The following is a 21,017-nucleotide window of genomic DNA, read 5'->3' on the forward strand; positions in this document are numbered from 1 at the left end:
CTGTCCCGCTGTCCGGTCCTGCCGAGGAGGCTGTCCCGCTGTCCGGTCCTGCCGAGGAGGCTGTCCCGCTGCCCGGTCCTGCCGAGGAGGCTGTCCCGCTGTCCGGTCCTGCTGAATAGGCTGTCCCGCTGTCCAGCCCCGCAGAAGATGTCCCTCCAAGCTCCAGCCCCACAGAGGATGTCCCTCCAAGCTCCAGCCCCGCAGAGGACGCCCCTCCGAGCGCGAGTCCCACTGAGGATATTGCCCAGCGTTCCAGTCCCGCTGAGGATGTCGCCCAGCATTCCAGTCCTGCTGAGGAAGGCACCCCGAGCTTTAGTCCCACTGGGGGTGGTGCTCCGCCTGTCTGCTGCCTGGCGGAGGCCGCCCTTTTTTCCGATGCATCAAGAGACAGATTACACACGGGCCCAGGACCCCCATTGGAGCACCTTTGGAGGGGGATTCTGTCACGATCTCGCCGGCAGATGGTGCTGTGGCGACAACATGCATGAGCAGCTTCAGAGCGCGCACGTGCACGTGCTTGAAGTGCTCATGGACGCTAAAACTGTGTCAAGTGTTGCCAGCTGTCGGCAATTAAGAGAATGCTGACTGGTTATTTAAACCCCTCGTGTTGCTGCGCATGTTGCGCGGCATTAAAGTAAAGCAGAGAAAGGACTAATGGAGAAAGGACGAACAGAGAAGAAGATGGAATGAATAATGGTGCCAGGTTGTGATGTTGCCATGCTCTGTCTGTTTTCCTGTTCCTTAGCTTATGCCTTGTTAAGAGTGTTTATGCCATGCCAGAGTTAAGAGTGTTTATGCCTTGCGATAGTTAAGAGTGTTCATGCCATGCCGGTATTAAGAGTGTCATGTCGTTGTTTAGTGAGTGTTCATGCCTAAGTTAAAGGAGTGTTCTTGTCTGACTTAATTGAGTGTTTCATGTCAAGGTCTGGTTCTAAGATTGGTGCTTCCCGCCTCATTTCTAGTTAAAGGGAAATGTTTAAGTTAGTTAAATGTGGTAGAGTTCCCACACCCTGTTTAAGTTTCCTGTTCTTTGCTTGAGTTCGAGTTTTATGTTTAGACCTTGTTTCCCGCCTCCTTGTGTGTTGACTGAAGTGGCAAAAAAAGACTACTCCTGCGCTTACTTCCTATCTTGAGTCCTGTGTCGTAACACAAACATTTGGTATTTATTGGTTTAAAAATAAATTTATAAGAATGTCTTGATAATTTATCAAATCAGTAATATTGCATAGATAATTTATTTCAGAGGTATTTGACCTGTTTAATCTGTTCATGTTTGATTAAAATATATAATATAGCAACAGGTCCATTTTATTTAATGAAGCAGATAACGCATTAAGAAAGGAAAATAAACTCCAGACAACACAAGCTCATTCAGATTCAAGCAATTTTTCTTAATAATAATAATAATAATAATAATAATAATAATAATAATAATAATAATAATATATTATAATAATAACTGCATACTGTATATAATATTCCTATACACAGCAGCCTATTGAGTCGATTCCAGCAAAAAGTGATGGATTGTTTATCTGAGAAAAAAAAAATGAATTTGATCCAGTCCTGTAACAAATGGAAAAGATTTTAATTGGATTTGGAAAAGAGATGTTTACTTGATTGCAGTTTTTTTTTCTGTAGTTGTTTGATTTTATTATATTTTATATTTGATAATTTCCTGTATTTTTAAGTGCTTCAGTAAAACTAAATAAGCTTAATAGTTTTTAAAGAAAATAATATCAGATATCAGGTATAAATATAGAATGATAGATAGATAGATAGATGGATAGATAGACAGACAGACAGACAAACATTGTCCACACAGAATTTAAATTGGAAATAAATAGAAGGTTTTCGGTTGAAATCTTTAAATCACAGAAAGTAAATGTTCAATATCATGAATATTTAATAATCAAGATTCTGCACTATTTCTAGGTCGCTATTTAAATATTTAAGTACATTTGTGACATTGGCCATGTTGACTGCTTTGTACAAAAGGTCAGATTTTCCTCATGCCTGATCTCTTCTATTGAAGCATGTATTCAGATGACACTCTGATGGATTTGATCTGAAATGGATCAAGTTTTTGCACAAACTTGTGGAGTCCATACCAGCTCGAGTCACACGGTCATTAAAGCAAAAAAGGGGACAAAAGTAGTACCAAGAAACTCTGAAATCCATGTAAATATTTCAAAGATTTTACTATTCACTCAAGTTGAAGTCAGTAATATATTTTGTAATGGAAAATTGTGTAAATTAGAAAAGAATGCAAAATCAAAGCATTTTCACTAGTGCTCTCAAACTTATGGACCCTGCTGTATCTATACTGATACATACTTGTATAGATGTATCTATACAAGGTGTCAGTACAGAGAACAGTAGAACAGGACTATAATTATGTAATTGAAATCTGCATTTGAAACATTGCTCTTCCCCGATTAATTTCATCTCTACACTCTGATTTGATGAAATAAAGTAAGAATTATAGTGGGTTAGAATGTTTACTAGCTAATATGTACATTTGGTGTGCTGGGGGAAAAAAACATCATAATTCCACAAACAGAACATTGTGTGTTTCATTTGTTTATTAACTACATTTAAATTTAATCACTCCTTTTCCTTATGGGAACAGTTAAAAATACAATTTGCACAATTTAACATTTACCTCAAATGTAGTCATTCAGTCAAGACATGTTGGATTGGTTTTATACTAGAGTTATGAGTCTAATTTAGCAAACAATAATGAAATATTTACAACAAATGGTCATCATACAGCATCAGAATCCAAATGAGAAAGTGTATCAGGGATTAGTCACTAGTGTTATGGACTCGAGTCACATGACTTGGACTCGAGCTGGACTTGAGTCACAAGTTTGCTGACTTTCGACGCAACTCAAAATAATAATGATTAATAAATTATAATTGCGACTCGACTTTGACATCAATGACTCGTGACTTCGCTTGGACTCATAGCGAAGATTAAAAATGATACAATTAACAGTGTGCAGTGAATCAACTATTCATTTTCCAAACAAACAATTCATTTTCAGAAAAATCAGCATCAATCTTTATTTCCAAGGTTAACGTTTAGCCAGTCAGACAGCCACTCAACTTGTACTTGACAAACACAGCTGAATGTTGAAAGAGCGCTATTTCCCCAATGACAGGCACTTTTAGAGATAACCATGCTCCCAAAAATAGTAGCCTTCGTTTACAAAGATTATGTTGTTTTAAGAGTCGCAACAATATAGAACCTGTTGTTGCAACAACTTAAGATTTTTTCGGCATTTGAAGTTGCACAAAGCAAATCTCAAAGTAAAGCCAAATTTAAATTATATAGATGGGTACACTTAGTGACAATAGTCTACACCTCATCTCATGTGAAATTGAACGGAAATTTTTATAGTTGTATTTCAAATACTCATGTACTTCTACTGAGTTATGACGTTTGTCTAGAAAGTGCTGAGCACCAATTTTAAAAAGTCTGCAAGATTTGTGTAAATTTACTACATCAATTAGAAATGTGACTATAAATTTTGCAACAAGCACATAATGACTTAAGGACTTGTAACTTGACTTGGACTTTATCACTCTAGATTTGTGACTTACTTGTAAACAATGATTTGTTCCCACCTCTGTTAGTTACTGGTTTTAAGGTGAGTGTGGATAATTTAGGGTTACATTTTGCACGATGCTAAACTAGAAGCTTTAAGTGTCCTTTACTTTTTAGCTACATAAGCTTCATTAGCTTCTAAAGAAGCCAGCTTTAGACACCTTGGAAAATATAAGGTTTGCTGTATGTAGGTTATTGAATTAAATATCATACACGTCAACCTATTTTTATCATTTTACTTCTAAATTCTGATAAATTGAAATGTGTTTACAATAAATTAGCATTTATAATTATAGTAAAAATCATGTCAAAACCCTCTGAGGAAGCACAAATGGCTTTAAATATTAAATGTGCATTTTTTTTTTTTTTTGCTATATTTTGTATCCTTTCCAATGATTAGGTCCAGAGCGTTTTCTGTGTCTTGCCTGCCTGAGAGTCGAAAAAATATATAAAGTGTCAGAAATCTCCTAAAATATTTCTAAACAGGGCACTAAGTTGATTTTCCCAAGGGTGTATCTTTGTTTTTTGTTTTTTTTTAACCTTTATTTACTAAGAAAAGTGAATGTAATGTACTTTAATGTGTATTTAAGGTACATAAGGAACATTAAGTCTTCCTTTGTAACTCTACAGTAAATCTTCTGAATTTTTTTTTTTTTTACAGACAATTATATTTCTAATCATCCTGATAAATGAGTCAATAATGGGCTTAAATGCATAATAATAATAATAAGTTTACAATTATTATATTATTTCGGTAATAAGAGTTGTGTTGTGTTCCTTTGACTGCTTCTCAAGCTTTTTAATAATATATTTTTTTTAAAAGTCATGTATATATTTGTATTAACCAAAACAACTTTATTAACAACTTTCTACTTGCTAGTCTAAATGCTCATTCCTCCTCATGCTCATAAAAGATAGAAGATCATGATTATCATGGTTATGGCCATGTCAGAAACCTTATCGGAAGCACTGGTGCCTTTAGTATGAACACACACAATGTAATTTACGGATTTATGAATGACCAATCAGACCATTTGCTTGTAAACCGCATTGGGGTTTGAAATTTTTCAGCTGATCGATGAAACCTGGGTTCGGACACGACGCTGACCTCGATGACTTCACCTGAGAAAACGCATCATCAAATGACTGGCCTTCTCTCCACATCAGGTATCCGATGACCACAGAGACTGCCCGAGACACACCAGTGTTACAGTGGACGAGCACTACACCTTTCTGTTAGGAGGAAATAATAGATTAGGGTTGGAGTGTTATACAGTATGTAGAATGATAATATCAAAAATTTGAGAAAAATTGGAACTTGTAAGCAGATATTGCAATGCACCCGTAAGATAATTTGATTTCTGTTACAAGCACTCAGATAGAAATGTAAATCAATACACGCCATAATGGTGATACTAGTCATTCTTATGTAATATATACCACACAGCTTTATAGACAAAAGCTTTCATTTTTATTTTTTGATGGATTATAATGAGAAATAAAATCAATTGAGATGTTTAGTAGGCAATATGTATATTAAGTGTGCTACAAAAAACCCCCCCACTAATTTCTACAAACAGAACTTTGTTGATTTTGTGTGTTACCTTTATGTGTTTTGTTTAGTTTAGTTTAGTTTAGTTTAGTTTAGTTTAGTTTAGTTTAGTTTAGTTTAGTTCATTTATTATCCACAAGTGGAAATTTGTCTTTGGGTTCACTATACACAAGGACACCAACACAACATAATAATTTTTGTTTGTTGGCTTAAATAATTTTAGTCACACATTTCCATTATACAATGAAATGAAATGTGTGTAATTTTCAATCAGCAAAGACATGTTTGGTGTCTGAGCCTGGCTTAATTAAATGTTTACTAAAGCTACAATTTAGCTAACTAGTAATGAGTGTTTATAAAACACTGTGTCACACCATGTGAGGAAGCATGTGAGCAAGTATAATTAGGGATTAATTACTAATAATGATAATAATGCTGAGGATTTTTTTTTTTATGTCCATGCTGCTTTATAGACAGATACTTTTATTTCACAGATAGAAGCCTTCAGTAAAGGTAATTGGTAGCTACTATGTGTATATAGCTATGTGTATATAACTACATGTATATAGCTACGTGTATATAACTATGTGTATATAGCTACGTGTATATAGCTATGTGTATATAACTATGTGTATATAACTACATGTTTATAACTATGTGTATAGCTACGTGTAAATAACTACATGTACATATCTAGCTACGTGTACATAGCTACGTGTATATAAATACATATACATAACTATGTGTATATAACTACGTGTATATAACTTAATTTACATATAGCTATGTGTATATTACTACGTATATATAGCTATGTGTATATAACTACATGTATACAGCTACATGTATATAGCTATGTGTATATAACTATGTATATATAGCTACGTGTATCTAGCTACATGTATATAACTGTGTATATAGCCACGTGTATATAGTTACGTATATATATCGATAATATGTGTATATATCTATGTGTACATAGGTATGTGTATATAGTATAGCTGTACCTTTGTTTTCATTTTGTCTTAATTTCAAGACAGATAGCAAACAGAATCTGGTGAGGGAATGACTGCTGTAATATAAGTAAATTGTTTTGCAGATGTTCCACAGCATTAAATGTAAATATGAACTGATTAAAAAATACATGTCATTCTTTAATAAGCAAAAAAAAGTGATATAAGTGAAATAAACAATTTGGTGTTATTGGAAAAATATATGTGAATGTGGAGATAACACAAAACTAAACCTCTGTGCTCATCTTTCTTGCATCTGGGCATATCACTTACACATTATAATGCACTTTATCATGCTTCTTGTAACAAATACCAGACTAATCACTCCTCAAGACAAATTTATAAGGTATGAGGTAAAAGAATGAAAGTTTGGCAGTCTAATGGGAACACGGCTTGATTAACATGGCTTGAGTCATTCTGTTTTGTGGGTTACATGCTCGTTTTACAGAGGATTGGAAACTTATTTCCAGTGGCCATTGTAATCATAAACCCTTTCACGAATTTGCCTCATGTGGCAGTGTCAGGTTATGGGTGACTGGCGCTACTATTTGGTAAAGAGGTTGTATGGCAAACAACGGCCCTGGCAGAGAAGTGATCTTTCTACAACGTTGTCAATAATGCATGGTGAAAACTCAACATGTATTATTCAGGCAGCTGTTGATGAGGATAGGAGCTATGCTCCATTGGACAGGCTGTTCAGTATCAGATAGGCTGTAAAATCAACACTCAGGAAATTACTTTGGGAAAATGAACCATCCCAATTACACACAGGTTTATGTTATGTGTCAAGTGTTATATCCTCTTCAGCCATAAAGCTTACCTCTGCCTTGGCCTGGTCTATGAAATGTGCACACTCGTGTAGGTGTGATATGATGTCTGTGTCAGGTAGATCCAGTATGCTCAGGGTTTTATAGATGAAGAGATCTGGGAAAGCGTTTTCCACACCATATGCCACATTCAGTATGTGAGTGACCTGAAGTCAATTGGAGTAAATGCTTTATGAGAGTTTAAACATAGATGTCAGTGGGAAAAAGGATGTATAAAATAATAGATATTCATTTAAAGTGGTTTCTTTAAAGTAATAATAATAATAATAATAATAATAATAATAATAATAATAATAATAATAAAAGAAACATTGTACCTTGTACTTCTTTAAAGTGCCAAAGTCATGAGCGGCATCCTGTGAACCTGTAAATGTTTGAATTTAAATTTTTAAACAGAAAGTACACATAGTATACATCCATCCATCCATCCATCCATTTTCTATACAGCTTATCCATCTGGGTCTTGGGGAACCTGGAGCTTATCCCAGGGAACATGGGGAACAAGGTGGGGTACACCCTGGACAGAGTGCCAACCATCGCAGGGCACAATCACATGCACATTGACACCCCCATTCATACACTACGGACACTTTTGAAATCAGTCTACCATGCATGTCTTTGGACTGGGGGAGGAAACCAGAGTATCTGGAGGAAACCCCCTAGCACGGGAGAACATGCAAACTCCGCACACACAGGGCGGACATTAATTTTCATTAAAAATACAATTGAAATGTGATTTCCATTCATCAGTTTTACTAACATTATATCCATGAGACAATTAAAGTACATATTTTTTTATTTAAAATGCATGATAGGGTTGTTGCCTCACAGCTCCTGGAGCTCAGGTTTTTGTCTGTGTAGATTTTCTGTGCATATTCTCCCCATGTCCATGTGTTTCCTCTGGGGTCTCTGGTTTCCTCCCACCTCCCAAAAATATGCCATGGACTAGCTAGGATTAATTGCCTTAAGTGTTCATTAGTGTGTATGTATGTGTGTATGTATGTGTGTGTGTGTGTGTGTGTGTGTTTGTGTCTGAGAGTGGTGTCCTGTGATGAAAAGGCGTCCCATCCGGGGTGCATTCCCGCCTCATTCGCAGTGTTCCTGGAATAGGCTCCAGATCAACCGCAACCCTGACCAAGATAAAGTGCTTACTGAAAGTGAATGAGTAATTATACTCTGTACAATATGGTGCAAAAGTCTTCTGTAAATCAATGACACCTTTAAAAATCAGAATTCAAATAATTTGACATTTAAAATAGCATAAACTCTCTTAGGTAAAGAATTGTCTCATGCAGTTTTCTAAGGAAATTAATTCATAGATTGTTTCAGGCTTTTTGGAGAACATGCTACAATTTGTCTCTCTCTGCAGGTAAGAAAAAAAAAAAAGGAAAAAGACCCACACAGCCTTGATGATGTTCTTATAAGAAATTTGGCCAATTACCTCAAAATAATTATTTGAAAGAGATTTTTTTCCTTTACTGCTCAGACAGTTATGCAGTAGACATAACATCGGCATGTAGGACAAATTTTGTATACAACGTTGTAGAATTAGACATTTGCACAGTAATGTATCAGTAAATATACAACATATATAACTATACTGTACATGTATTTATACAGATAAATATATTTTAAGTATACATTTTTAAATAATATATAGAAATAGTAATATACATGGTATAAAAAAATAGTATTAAGAAGAATTATAGCGTAATATACACTGTATATGTAGTCTAGTGTTATGCAGTACAGTGTAGCATTATAGTATAGTTTATTAGTTGTTCTATTATTTAACAAATACAGTTTTAAAAAGTATATAAAGTATTTTTAGTATATTTTAGCATTTTAGTATATGATGGAATATACACAGACCAGATTAGTGTTATATAATATATACAGTATAGCATTATATGTATAGTACATGCAGTAAGGAGTAGCATTTTATACTAAAATATAACTATTTATAGTATAGAGCAGTGTTTTATGGTATAGGTACTGTATAGATACTGTATATATAGTAAAGAAGAGAATTGTATGATATACAGTATATACAGTATATTGATATTATAGAGTATAGAAAGAGTATTAATGTAGTGTAGAACAACAGTATAGTATTCACAACACAGTATAAACTATAGAATATCATTATTTGTGATACGAATAGAGCAGCATTATATTGATATAGTAGAAAATACAGTACTGAATACTTAAAGTAGAGAGTAAAATTATATAGTATATACATTATAGATTAATGTAGTATAGTTGTAATTTCCACATACTGTCATTCCTAAACATCATCCACACACACTGTATAGAGTATATGCAGAAAAAAGTAGTATTATATGGTATAAAAAGGAAGTAAGAGAATATATTATGTTGTAGCATTGTATACTACTTATTGTAAGGAGGATATTATATAATATACTATACACAGTATAAAGAACATACAGTATGGGGTATTAAAGTATAGAATAGCATTATAGAGCACAGTGTATAATATGCAAAGAATAGAGTAAATATGTATAATATAGACAGTATAGATTAATATATTATAGTTGTAATGACCCGTATTATCATTCCTAAACGCTATGACCCATAATCACACACACACACACACACACACACACACACACACACACACACACACGCATATAGTACAGACTATATACAAAGCAAAGAAGTATTATATCTTATAGGTGGTGTATATACTATACATTGTATAGTACATTATACACCATGTATCGTTGCATAGTATATACAATACAGGGTACAGAGTAGCATTATATACTACTAGAGAGTATTTATAATATACTGTATACAGTATAGGGGATATAAATTTTGTGGGTATTATAATAGAGTATAGAAGAAAGTATTAAAGTATAGAATAGCATTATACAGTACAATATATAACATGCAAAGAATAGAGTAGCTTTATATGGATATAGTAATAGCAGAAAATACAATAAGTATGTAAAGTAGAGAGTAACATTGCTGCATATAGTATATACAGCATGGGAAAATATAGGATATTTGTAATGTCCCCATAATGTTATCCCTAAACACAATAACCCATTACCAATACATACACACACACGCGCACACACACACACACACACACACACACACACACACACACACACACACACAGTATAGACTATATACAGAGCAAAGTGGCATTATAGAATAAACAATATAAAGTATTATTATATAGTATATGATGCAGTACAGAGAATATATACATATAAAGTATAGCATAGAGTATTAAAGTCTAGAATAGCACTACAGAGTACAGTATAGAGCCAGAATAGATTAGCATTATATGAATATAGTAATAGAAAAGACAGTATTGGGTACCTAAAATAGAGAGTACAATTTTGAAGTATGTACAGTATGGACTAAAATAGTGCAGCTGTAATGTCCCCATATTGTCTTTCCAGTGTATACAGCATTATAGAATAGATATGATATGATATGAGAGTAGTATTTCATACTGCATTTCATGTAGTATGCATTACATTACATTTGGACTGCATTACATTTGGACTATACTGTATGCAGCATTACTATAGAGTATAAACAGTACAGAGTATATACTAGAGTATGGAGTAGCATTATATAGTGCTTACAGTAAAAGCATAATAATATATACAACATAGGAACTTTATAGTACGGAGTATTATTATGGAGTATACTGGAGCATGGAGTTTTCAAGTCTAAAAATTATAGAGTACAATATAATAAAAAGTGGTAGCAAATACAGTACTGAGTTCCAAACATAGAGTATAGATTATATACATCACACACACACACACACACACACACACACACACACACACACACACACTACAGTATTTGTAAAGTGGAGTATTATTATACAGTATAAACACTACAGAAAATATTGTGTAGAGTAGTATTTCATATTACATTTCATGTATATACAGTGTAGTGACTATACAATATGGAGCATTATTATAGAGTATAGTATAGAGTATCAAGTTCTAAAATAGCATTATAGAGTACAGTATATAATATGTATAGTAGTAGTAAAAAATAGAGTATAAATTCACATTGTATAGTATATACAGTATAGAATAATACACTGTAGTTGTAATATATCTACGTCCAAAAAAAAATCAGTGACCCGTCATCATCCACACATACATATAAATAAAGTATAAAGTATGTACAGAGTAGTATTATACTTAAAGTATAGCGTATACAGTATATAGAGTATGATTATACAGGATATACAGCACACCTGAGAAAACTGAAACAAGTAATACAACACCTGTGATATTGTGTGCTATAGGCCTTACCCAGTAACAAATAAGGTCTAATACATCCCACTTGGAGATCCCATGTATTATCCTGAATGTATCCACATGGCGTCTTAGGTTGGACTGTGTCCTCAACCACATGGACAGTGGATCCTTTCCATGTTTCAATAATCCTCCTCCCGCTCAGAGTCGTCACCCGGGTGCATTGCTTTCGCAGATTGCTTTTGGAGAATGATTTAATTTCTTGGGCGAGTGACTGCATCACTTGTGTGTATGTGGACCTCAGCAATGCGATATATGACAAGCTGCTGTCGTTTAAGTTGCTTGATCCGTGGTGTGATCCCTGTTTACTACTGCTCCCGTAGCTGTATTGGTGGGTGCCTGCTTTTCTTACAGTCTGGAAAGCTGAGAAGGCTGATTACCTGGTCACAAATATCTGAAGCACTCAGGACAATAGTGCCACCAAGAGGAGCTCATCATCACATCAGAGGTCAGAGGTGACCAACCTGAATGATCCTGTATGGTCAGAGACTAGCAGTTTGGTGCAAATACCAATACTGTCAAAATTGTCAAATGTTGTCAAATGTTGATATTGTCAAAAAAAAAAAAAATGCGTATATATATATATATATATATATATATATATATATATATATATATATATATATATATATATATATAAAATCCTAGATTTCCAACATGTGGTCCATGAAGGTACTAGAGTGTCACTGAAATGCCTGAAGCTTTTAAAACCAGTAGCCTATGTATATTTGGCAGGGGTAGAAAACACTTGAGTAACTGTACTTAAGTAATATTTTGGATAATCTGTACTTCTCTCAAGTATTACTGGCATTGAATACTTGTATCTTTCTCAAATATAATTACAAGATTAAAAAAAAAAACACTTTATATTCCATACATTTTTATTTTCAACTTCAAACATGTAGGTCCTTTTTTTTTTTTTTTTTTTTTACCTTTTTTTAAGCTTAAGACAGCTATCAAAGCCAAATTCTAGGTTTGTCTGCATTTGCAGAGCATTTTTCTTATGACTGACAGCTTAGTGAACTAACTCAGGGGTTCCCAAACTTTTCCAGGGCAAGGCCCCCCCAGATGGCATTAACATTTGACCGAGGCCCCCTTTTGCAAGATGTCTTTAAAACACATTAAAAATACAGACTCAGATCCATGAGTAACAATGCTTCCTGGCAGGCAAACAATGTTACCAAACAGTGACCATTTACATTGGTTTTTTGTTGTTTATCAATTAGAAAGTTAGGTATAGCAAATGTGATTTTAATATGTATTGTTACAAATAACATGTTATAGTAATGCGTATATATATATATATATATATATATATATATATATATATATATATATATATATATATATATATAAATCAATCCTGTATTTATTTATCTTTCAAACCAAATTGTTGAGGCCCCCCGGGCGCCCCCTGGCGGCACTCACTTTGAGAAGCACTGAACTAACTAGTCATACAGGATCAAGTATGATGAATTTGTGGTCATTGCTCTTCACCAATTAAAAATATGTACTTTTTACTCTTGACAGGATATTACTCTGTATAGGAGGGGGCTCAGAGTTTCAGGCCCTGTTTGAACACACGAGTGCGTTCAAACAGGGCCTGAAACTCTGAGCCCCCTCCTATACAGATTGTGCTAATTACCATCTTTAATCCCGTGTTATTTGCTCGTCCTCCCACTCAGAGCACACACCGCTGTATCGAGTGGTGGTACTGTGTAGGTACGGGAAGGATGAGGGTCTGAAAGTGCCACAAACCTCATCCCAGCACGATTACAGTGCTTTCGACCACCATAAATCAGATAGAGCAGATTTATCACAAACAGGTAGAAAAGGATCAGAGGAAGAGCAAGGGGCAGGATGTATAGAGTGTAGAGTAGTATTATAGAACATTATAAAGCATGTTACATGGCATTTTATCCATTTTAAATGTGGGGGGAGGAGGAGCTTAAAATATTTTTCCATCAGGAGCTAATGTTTTAATGGTCTCCATGAATTTATCCATTCTTGGTCCAGTCCATTATTTAGCATAAATCTTATTCCATCTTAATCAATAATTCTTGATCAATCTTAATCAGCCTTAATCAAATTGCATCTTAATGAAATAATTGCCAATTCTGTCTATATAACCATGACCATTGTATATCACAATTTCCCTGCCTCCTTGCCAAAAACATAAAATGGATGATTGTTACTGATTACAGCACGCATCACAGAAATCCTTTAGGTTTGTAAATTCCTATGAAACCACAGGTTATTACCAAAAGCTCACAGTCAGAAGCCCCTGGACTTCATTAAACTTCCATGAAACCTCTTCAAATGATTCCACTGTTTCTATTAAGAATTAATATACTGAAGGGAAAATGGTTAATGGAAAACAACACAATAACAAAAATGATTATGAACTACTGGAAACTAAAGATGGCACCGATCCCATTCCCAGTATCGATATCAAGGCTGATATCAGCAAAAATCAGATATCAGTGGGTCAGAAATTGGAGAAAACATATCGGATATCGGATCCTGTTACAAATGGCAAAGATTGGAATTGGCTTTGGGGAAAAAAATATATTTTTGAAACCAGAAATGTTTACATATAAAGAGATTTGACTGTATTAATTGATTATAATTGATTTGATTATATTTTATCACATTTATATATTGATTATATGTACAATGTAAGTGATTTGTGTGTGAAAGAGTTTAACTATGAAATGCCTCGGTTAAATTTTTTTTAAAGCTTAGTAGTTTTTAAAGAAGACAGTATCAGATTGGGTATCGGTAGCTGATACTCAAGGTTTCAGTATCTGAAAAGAAAAAGTTGTTTCATGCTGTCTCTAATATAACGCATTACAAAACAAACAGGAACCAGTAAAAACACATGAATTGTAAAATTAATATAAATATGTATTGAACAAAGTAATAGTAAAAGTCATTAAACTTATGGATGTCTTTCAGTATATCTTAAAAAAAAAAACCTAATAAATACTTATTTATATATGTATTAAATTAATAAAGAAACAAACAAATAAAGACCCATTTAAATGTACCCATTTAAATGTTTATTTAATAGATTATTCATGTCAGATTTGTTAATGGAAAACATGACACAATTAGTCCAATTCTGAGTAGGTAGAATTTTTCAGCAGCAAATCCAGAAAGAAAGAAAGAAAGAAAGAAAGAAAGAAAGAAAGCATTTAAATATTTTTAATAGATTATTGATGTCACATTCGTTAATGGAAAAACACTAGACCATCACTCCAATTCCCATTACGTAGAGTTTTTCAGCATCAAATCCTTAAACAAACAAACAAATTTCTGTGGATTTATCTAAGGATTTGTTGATGATAATTTAATGATATGCATGGTAGGGTGATTGGCATGTCTAAAGGGTCCGTAGTGTGTGAATGTGTATGTGATTGTGCCCTGCGATAGACTGGCACCCTGTCCAGGGTGTACCCCGCCCTGTGCCCGATGCTCCCTATGATAGGCTCTGGGTTCCCCTGTGACCCTGAAAAGGAGTATGCGGTTGAAGATGGATGGATGTTTAACATGCACAAACAAACAAACAGACAAATTTCCATGGATTTATCTAAGGATTTGTTGATGATAATTTAACGGTAGATCTGTTTAACATGCTGCTCTACACCCGTCACAATAGCGCGTCGTGTTATAGTACATATTACAGTATTATAGTGAACAGCGCGTGATTTGAGACACAGCCCTTGATTTTCCAAATTCCAGGAGTTCAAAATGGCGGCATTGTAAGAGGAGTGCGCTGTGGTAGTGAGCGGGGAGCGGTTCGGGACATGGTCCTGCGTTGGTGTTGCAGGAAAAGAAACAGGCTGAGCTTTGATAGACGGGGCAACACCTAGTGAAAAAAAAAAAAAAAAGAGAGAGAGAGAGAGAGGGGGGGAGAGAGAGGGAGAGAGAGACAGACCGGGAGGCTACAGACGAGCTCGACCAAGCCTTTTAGCCTGTAATATGGGCTTCATTTAAACACTACACCGAAACTGGTTTCTTTATTTCTCTCTCTTCTGACACTACGGAGAAAAAGTGGGACATTTTCTCTTCGTCCTGGGTTTTGGTTTGAATTAAAATAAGAGAGAGAGAGAGAGAGAGAGAGAGAGAGAGAGAGTGAAAATGTCTCGGGGTGTGCTGCAGCCGAGCCAGCAGAAACTGGCCGAGAAACTCACCATCCTCAATGACCGCGGTATCGGCATGCTCACCCGCATCTACAACATCAAAAAGGTAAAATAATCTCGGATATTTAACGACATGTCTCCTAAAATGGCTGATTCTGTTTCATATAAACGCGCCGATGGTGTGTGTGTGTGTGTGTGTGTGTGTGTGTGTGTGTGTGTGTGTGTTCGTTCTCGCTTGATCACTAAGCACGGTTCAGAGAGGCAGGAAAATACACACATTAAAATATATAAATAAACAAGCACATAACGCGTACTATCTGTTATTAATAACTTGGATCACCTTCGGATTCGGCACGCGCGAGCCTGTTGACGGTTGCAGCTAACGCTAGCTCGGTTATGCTAATGCTAGCACACGCTAACGCTGTCCAAGCTTAACTCAAGTTTATTGTTTAATAAAGAATTAATTCAGATATGTTCTGCTTTTATTTACGCGAATCTACGACAAAAAAAACACCAACCCCCCCATAAAAAACCCCACATTTTCGGACAGATTTAGCACCGGAATGTTGCTTAGCTACGGTAGCTAGGTAGCTCGTGCTAAACGGCTAATCGCGTATAACTACGGGTAAATGGAAGCGAATTTAGTTTCACTTCAATTAGTAAATATTTTATTACTTTATTACGATAGAAATTGAAATGTTATAATGTAGGTATAATTATTATATTACTCGTACGAATAATAATGATGCTTCTATTGCCTTGTTTGTGTATTTGACATAATTACACATTACAGGAATAAGACTAATGATAATTAAAGTATTAAAATGAATAGGGGTATTAGTTATTTTATTTATTCATTTCTGTCTTTCTATATTCTTAATTTGTTATAAGTAATTTAACTGTGTTAAAGTAATAATTGCTGTATTATACAAATGACACTTGTGTTTCGGTTATATAAGGAAAGTAATTATTTATTAAAAGTGTATAAAAGCTATTTAGTAATTTCCCCCTTAATATGAATTTATTTCTCATAAAGACAAAATTACACAAACAGTGTGTTAAAGTCAAATGACATTTGTTTGTTTGATTTTAATTTATTTGACATTATTACACATTAGAGGGATTATAGCAGTGTATTAAAGTATTTTTTTGCTATTTTATCTTAAGTTATTAGTATAGAAATTTTTATTTAATATGCTTAATTGTTTATTATTTTACACAACTGAGAATTATCCTATCATATTGTTATAATATTATTATACTGCCATCCTGCTGAAAAAACCCATTACAGAAATATAACATCACCAACAGAAGGCAACAGATTACCAGTAGAGACCTACAGTGACCATTAAAGTTTCCATTAAATCCAATACAATCACATTTGAACCATTAAATATTCTTTGAGGGTTTCTACTGTTTTGTTTTGTTTTTTTTTTCCAGCAGGGCAAAACTTTTTTTTTTCTTCTTTGTTTGTTTGTTTGTTTCTTTCTTTCTTTCATTGTTTTTATTTATTTGCATTTATTGGCTTGACATAATTACACATTACAGGAATAAGGTGATACATTACTTTTTTTTTTATAGGAATAACATTTATGTCTGTAGAAATATTTATTTATTACAAGAATAATGATCATTGTGGTTTGTATTTTTCTTTCCCGGTTTTCTTTTTCATAAGAGAAATTGAGTTGAATTTATTGGGCTAAAAGTGAAAGTAATTTTTTATTTATTCATATGTAAGAGGACTTCTCTTAGTGGAATTTGGCTTTTTTCTGAAATAATAAAAATAATCTTTATTCTTCTTATTATTATTTTTATTATTATTAAGTGTGGTATTGAATGTGAAAGACAGCGCAGTGAAAGACCCTCTGTAGAGTATTGTGCAGTTTTGTCCCTTGAGTGCTGTGTGAATGCGAGGGTTTGTGCTCAGTTGTCCCTGCTTCTGTGTGTGTGTGTGTGTTTCTTGGCGTTGTATATAAATGTCAGCAGTGTTAAGTGAGTTCTCATCTGCAGCCTGTTTGGCTCATGTGAAAATTTTAGGCTTTGCAAGTGTTTATTAGAGACGTTGTGGTTTACTGACGCGGTTTTGTAACCACTCAAGTCCTGAGTGATGCGGCGTTCAGTGGCTTTTATATTAAAGATCATTTCCTGTCAACTAATGCTCTTATCACAGGACCGGACATGAGGCTGAAATGGGTAGGAAGGAGTGTGTGTTAGTTCAGGATTTCCTCCTTCTACTCCTTATGACCCCCTTATGACACAAGTGGTTTTAGGTGTGTGTGTGAGAGAGAGAGAATAAATGAATGAATTTAGTTTAGGGGTGGTTGATAATTTCAGTAAAGTAATCATGATCCAGGAAGACAATACAGAATGTGTATCATAATGTTTGTTTAATTTAAAAACTATAAACAGATTATTTATTTTACATCCACCATTTACAAAAGATATATATAAATTTAACAGTGGTGTGGGGGATTTCTTTAACCCCCCCCCCCCTTTATTTTTTATTTTATGTTGCAGTGAGTAACAGTAGTCTTGATTTGTAGATGTCTTGAGGGATGATGATTCCCATGATGCTCAAAAAAATGTCATGATGTTAAAGTATCATGACATTCGTCTTATCTGGACAGGATTAAACGTAAATGGGGTCCTGAGGTAATTTCATATTTTACTGGTGCTTCTCCTCTGGGACTTTTTCCTTCCTTATAGGCCATGTCTGTTTTTCTCCATCTTCCTCTGAGAAAATTACACGCTGAATTATCGACTGTTTTTCACCAAACTCTGTGATCGTCTGATAATTTTGGCCCAGGATTCACACGTCTGTTATTTTCTATGCAGTCAGATCTCCGTAGGTGGGGGGGGGTGGGGGGGGGGTTGTTTGACTGCTGCTACTTGCTGTGTTTAATCTCCAGTCTCTTCAGGATTTTTTCAGATTTTGTAATCTCAGAAATGAACGCGAAATCAGGGAAACTTCACAGTATTCGCAGGAGCTATCAATTTTTCCAAATAGCGCAGGTTTTCTGCAGATTTGGACCAAGATGCGTCACGTGACGTCATCACAACGTGCATTCCGCCAAAGCCCTCTTCGATTCACGTGCATCAAACGCGTGCACAGCTAAAAAGGTCTCATTTGCCCACAGACATCACTGCGAAAGACCGTGCAATTCCAGTAGTTTTCCACAAAAAAAGCACAAAAAGCAAAATTTGAAAAAAGTCGCAACAAAAGCATGCATTTTTGGCTGTGACAATCACAAAAAAAAACTTGAATTCCTGTATGGACTGAATCTCATAGCGTGTGTATTAGAGCCCCTCCCACAGGTATTAAACACTTCCCCGAACAAAAAACGGATGCTTCTCGTATTCTTCGCCAATGTTGTTTTATTTATTTGAAATAAGATGCAGTGTCCACTTCTCCACTCCAGCATCTCTTTGGCCATTCGGACGGCACGTCGTGAACGGAGCGTGATCACATGACCCCATGACTCAAACATAGAAAATGCAACCCGCTAGAAATTCTTTCCTCTTTTGGTCGTTTCATTACCGTCTGAATGTTAGAGTTTTATCACCAATGCGACGTGTAAAAGATTTATTACGGACGTCCCCCTGATAGACATATCCAATCCGAATAGTGCTCTGCAACCCCTTTTTTTCCCCTGAGATAATTCATAGAGTACACTGATAGGTTTTATTTCGCATAGATGAGCTCTAAACGTTTTCCCTTTAGAGACAGAAACCGACAGACGTGTGAGATTGAGGAAAGGGGCGGGGTTTCCGGGACGTGTTTGTTTATATCGGAGGTTTTTAAGACGTTCCAGATTCATTTGTTGATTTGTTCATCTCGCATTTTATCGAGGAGAAAAATACGTCTCTTTTGTTGTTTTATTGAGTGATTACTCGTAGTAGCGTACACCGATGTCTTTGTGGAGCTGCTGCGCCAAATGTGTAATGTTCAATTCAATTTTATTTATATAGCGCTTTTTACAATGGATATTGTCTCAAAGCAGCTTTACAGAAATATATAAACACAGGATAGAGATTTTAAGGGTGTGAGGTTATCCCTATTGAGCGAGACAGTGGCGAGGAAAAACTCCCTAAGATGATATGGGGAAGAAACCTTGAGAGGAACCAGACTCAGAAGGGAACCCGTCCTCATCTGGGTAACAATGGACAGTGTGAAAGTAAAAGAAAGTTCATTATGGGTTTTACATGAAGTCTGTTTGTTGGACTAGTCCACTGTTCACTAAAGGAGACCTGAGTGTAAAACTGCATGTGCAGTCCCAAGGCTATTGCAGCAACCGTAGTCCCAGCAACCACAGCGAGAATGTCCATGTGGAATTGAGGTCCAAAACGATTTCATGGCACTTAAAGTGGTACCATCCTAAGCAAACTCCAGGCTGTAGCCTCCAGTTGATGAGAGCTTCATCCAGAGGTAGGGCATCCGAACGGCTCAGGCAGGTCCGGAGTGCAAAAATTGTCAGGATCACTGGCATCTCCATAAAATCATGTGTGGCTCGACAGAAGGCGAGAGTGAGGTAAAGAGAGGGAGAGATTGTTGGGTAAGGCTGTGTACTTTGCATAAAAGAAAGTCTACTCATGATAAGCTTGAGTAAACAAATACGTTTTCAGCCTAGACTTAAACACTGAGACTGTGTCTGAGTCCCGAACACTAATTGGAAGACTGTTCCATAACTGTGGGGTTCTATAAGAGAAAGCTCTTCCCCCTGCTGTAGCCTTCACTATTCGAGGTACCATCAAATAACATGCACCTTTTGATCTAAGTAGGCGTGGCAGGTCATAGAAAACCAAAAGGTCTCTTAGATTCTGTGGCACGAGACCGTTTAGTGCTTTATAAGTTAATAATAGTATTTTATAATTAATGCGAGATTTCACTGGGAGCCAATGCAGTGTGGATAAGATCGGGTGATGTGGTCGTATCTTTTGGTTCTAGTTAGGACTCTAGCAGCTGCATTCTGGACTAACTGGAGTTTGTTTGTGCTCCTACTGGAACATCCAGACAGTATGGCAGTATGGCCAGTACAGTAATCTAGTCTAGAGGTGACGAAAGTATGAACTAAAATTTCTGCATCATGTAGTGACAATATATTGCTTAAACAGATCTTTCGGTAGGATTAAGGGGTTTTTAAAATTCAAACACTAACAATAATCAGAAACCCATTAGTACTCAGTAACGATCTGGAATAGTACGTACGATTTGAGACAACATTAGTTTGTTTGTTCAGTTAGGGACACAGGGTCACATGGTGCTATACGACCATGGTGCCGGTCAGAGCAAGTCCTCTGATTGGCTGTTCAGCTGAGCGAATCAGTGCAGGAGAAGAGAAATGAAAAGAATCATGCTGTGCCTTCACAAAAACGTCTAACCATTTAGTTTAAGTGTAATGTGATGACGGCTCTGCTCTCCAGAACTTTATTCCGTTTAAATAAGCGTGTTCTGACCTCCCCCGCCCCCAGATTTACTCACTAATGTAGTCTTGGCTAGTTCCCAACCACCAGCCGGATCTCCCCCATCACACAACCAGTCATGGAGTGT

The 21,017-nt window shown here is 35.5% G+C and overlaps 2 protein-coding genes across 3 annotated transcripts in view; one reads left to right on the forward strand and one right to left on the reverse strand.

Annotated features, from left to right (window-relative positions):
• Nucleotides 1-1,936: 1,936 nt before the first annotated feature.
• dusp19a (dual specificity phosphatase 19a) lies at nucleotides 1,937-11,818 on the reverse strand. The gene is made up of 4 exons (XM_017470945.3): nucleotides 11,322-11,818; nucleotides 7,323-7,369; nucleotides 6,999-7,151; nucleotides 1,937-4,846 (listed from the first exon to the last, which is right to left on the reverse strand). The coding sequence occupies exons 1-4, from the start codon at nucleotides 11,542-11,544 to the stop codon at nucleotides 4,625-4,627; spliced, it is 645 nt and encodes a 214-aa protein (XP_017326434.1). The 5' UTR covers nucleotides 11,545-11,818; the 3' UTR covers nucleotides 1,937-4,624.
• A 3,283-nt stretch (nucleotides 11,819-15,101) lies between these two features.
• nckap1 (NCK-associated protein 1) overlaps nucleotides 15,102-21,017 on the forward strand; it is a 69,885-nt gene continuing 63,969 nt past the window's right edge. For both annotated transcript variants that reach the window (XM_017470197.3, XM_017470198.3), the window contains exon 1: nucleotides 15,102-15,575. In XM_017470197.3, the coding sequence (XP_017325686.1) occupies nucleotides 15,468-15,575 (108 nt within the window). In that variant the 5' untranslated portion in view covers nucleotides 15,102-15,467. The remainder of the gene's footprint in view (nucleotides 15,576-21,017) is intronic.

This window comes from Ictalurus punctatus, chromosome 6, assembly GCF_001660625.3.
Source record: "Ictalurus punctatus breed USDA103 chromosome 6, Coco_2.0, whole genome shotgun sequence".
Lineage (NCBI taxonomy): Eukaryota > Metazoa > Chordata > Actinopteri > Siluriformes > Ictaluridae > Ictalurus > Ictalurus punctatus.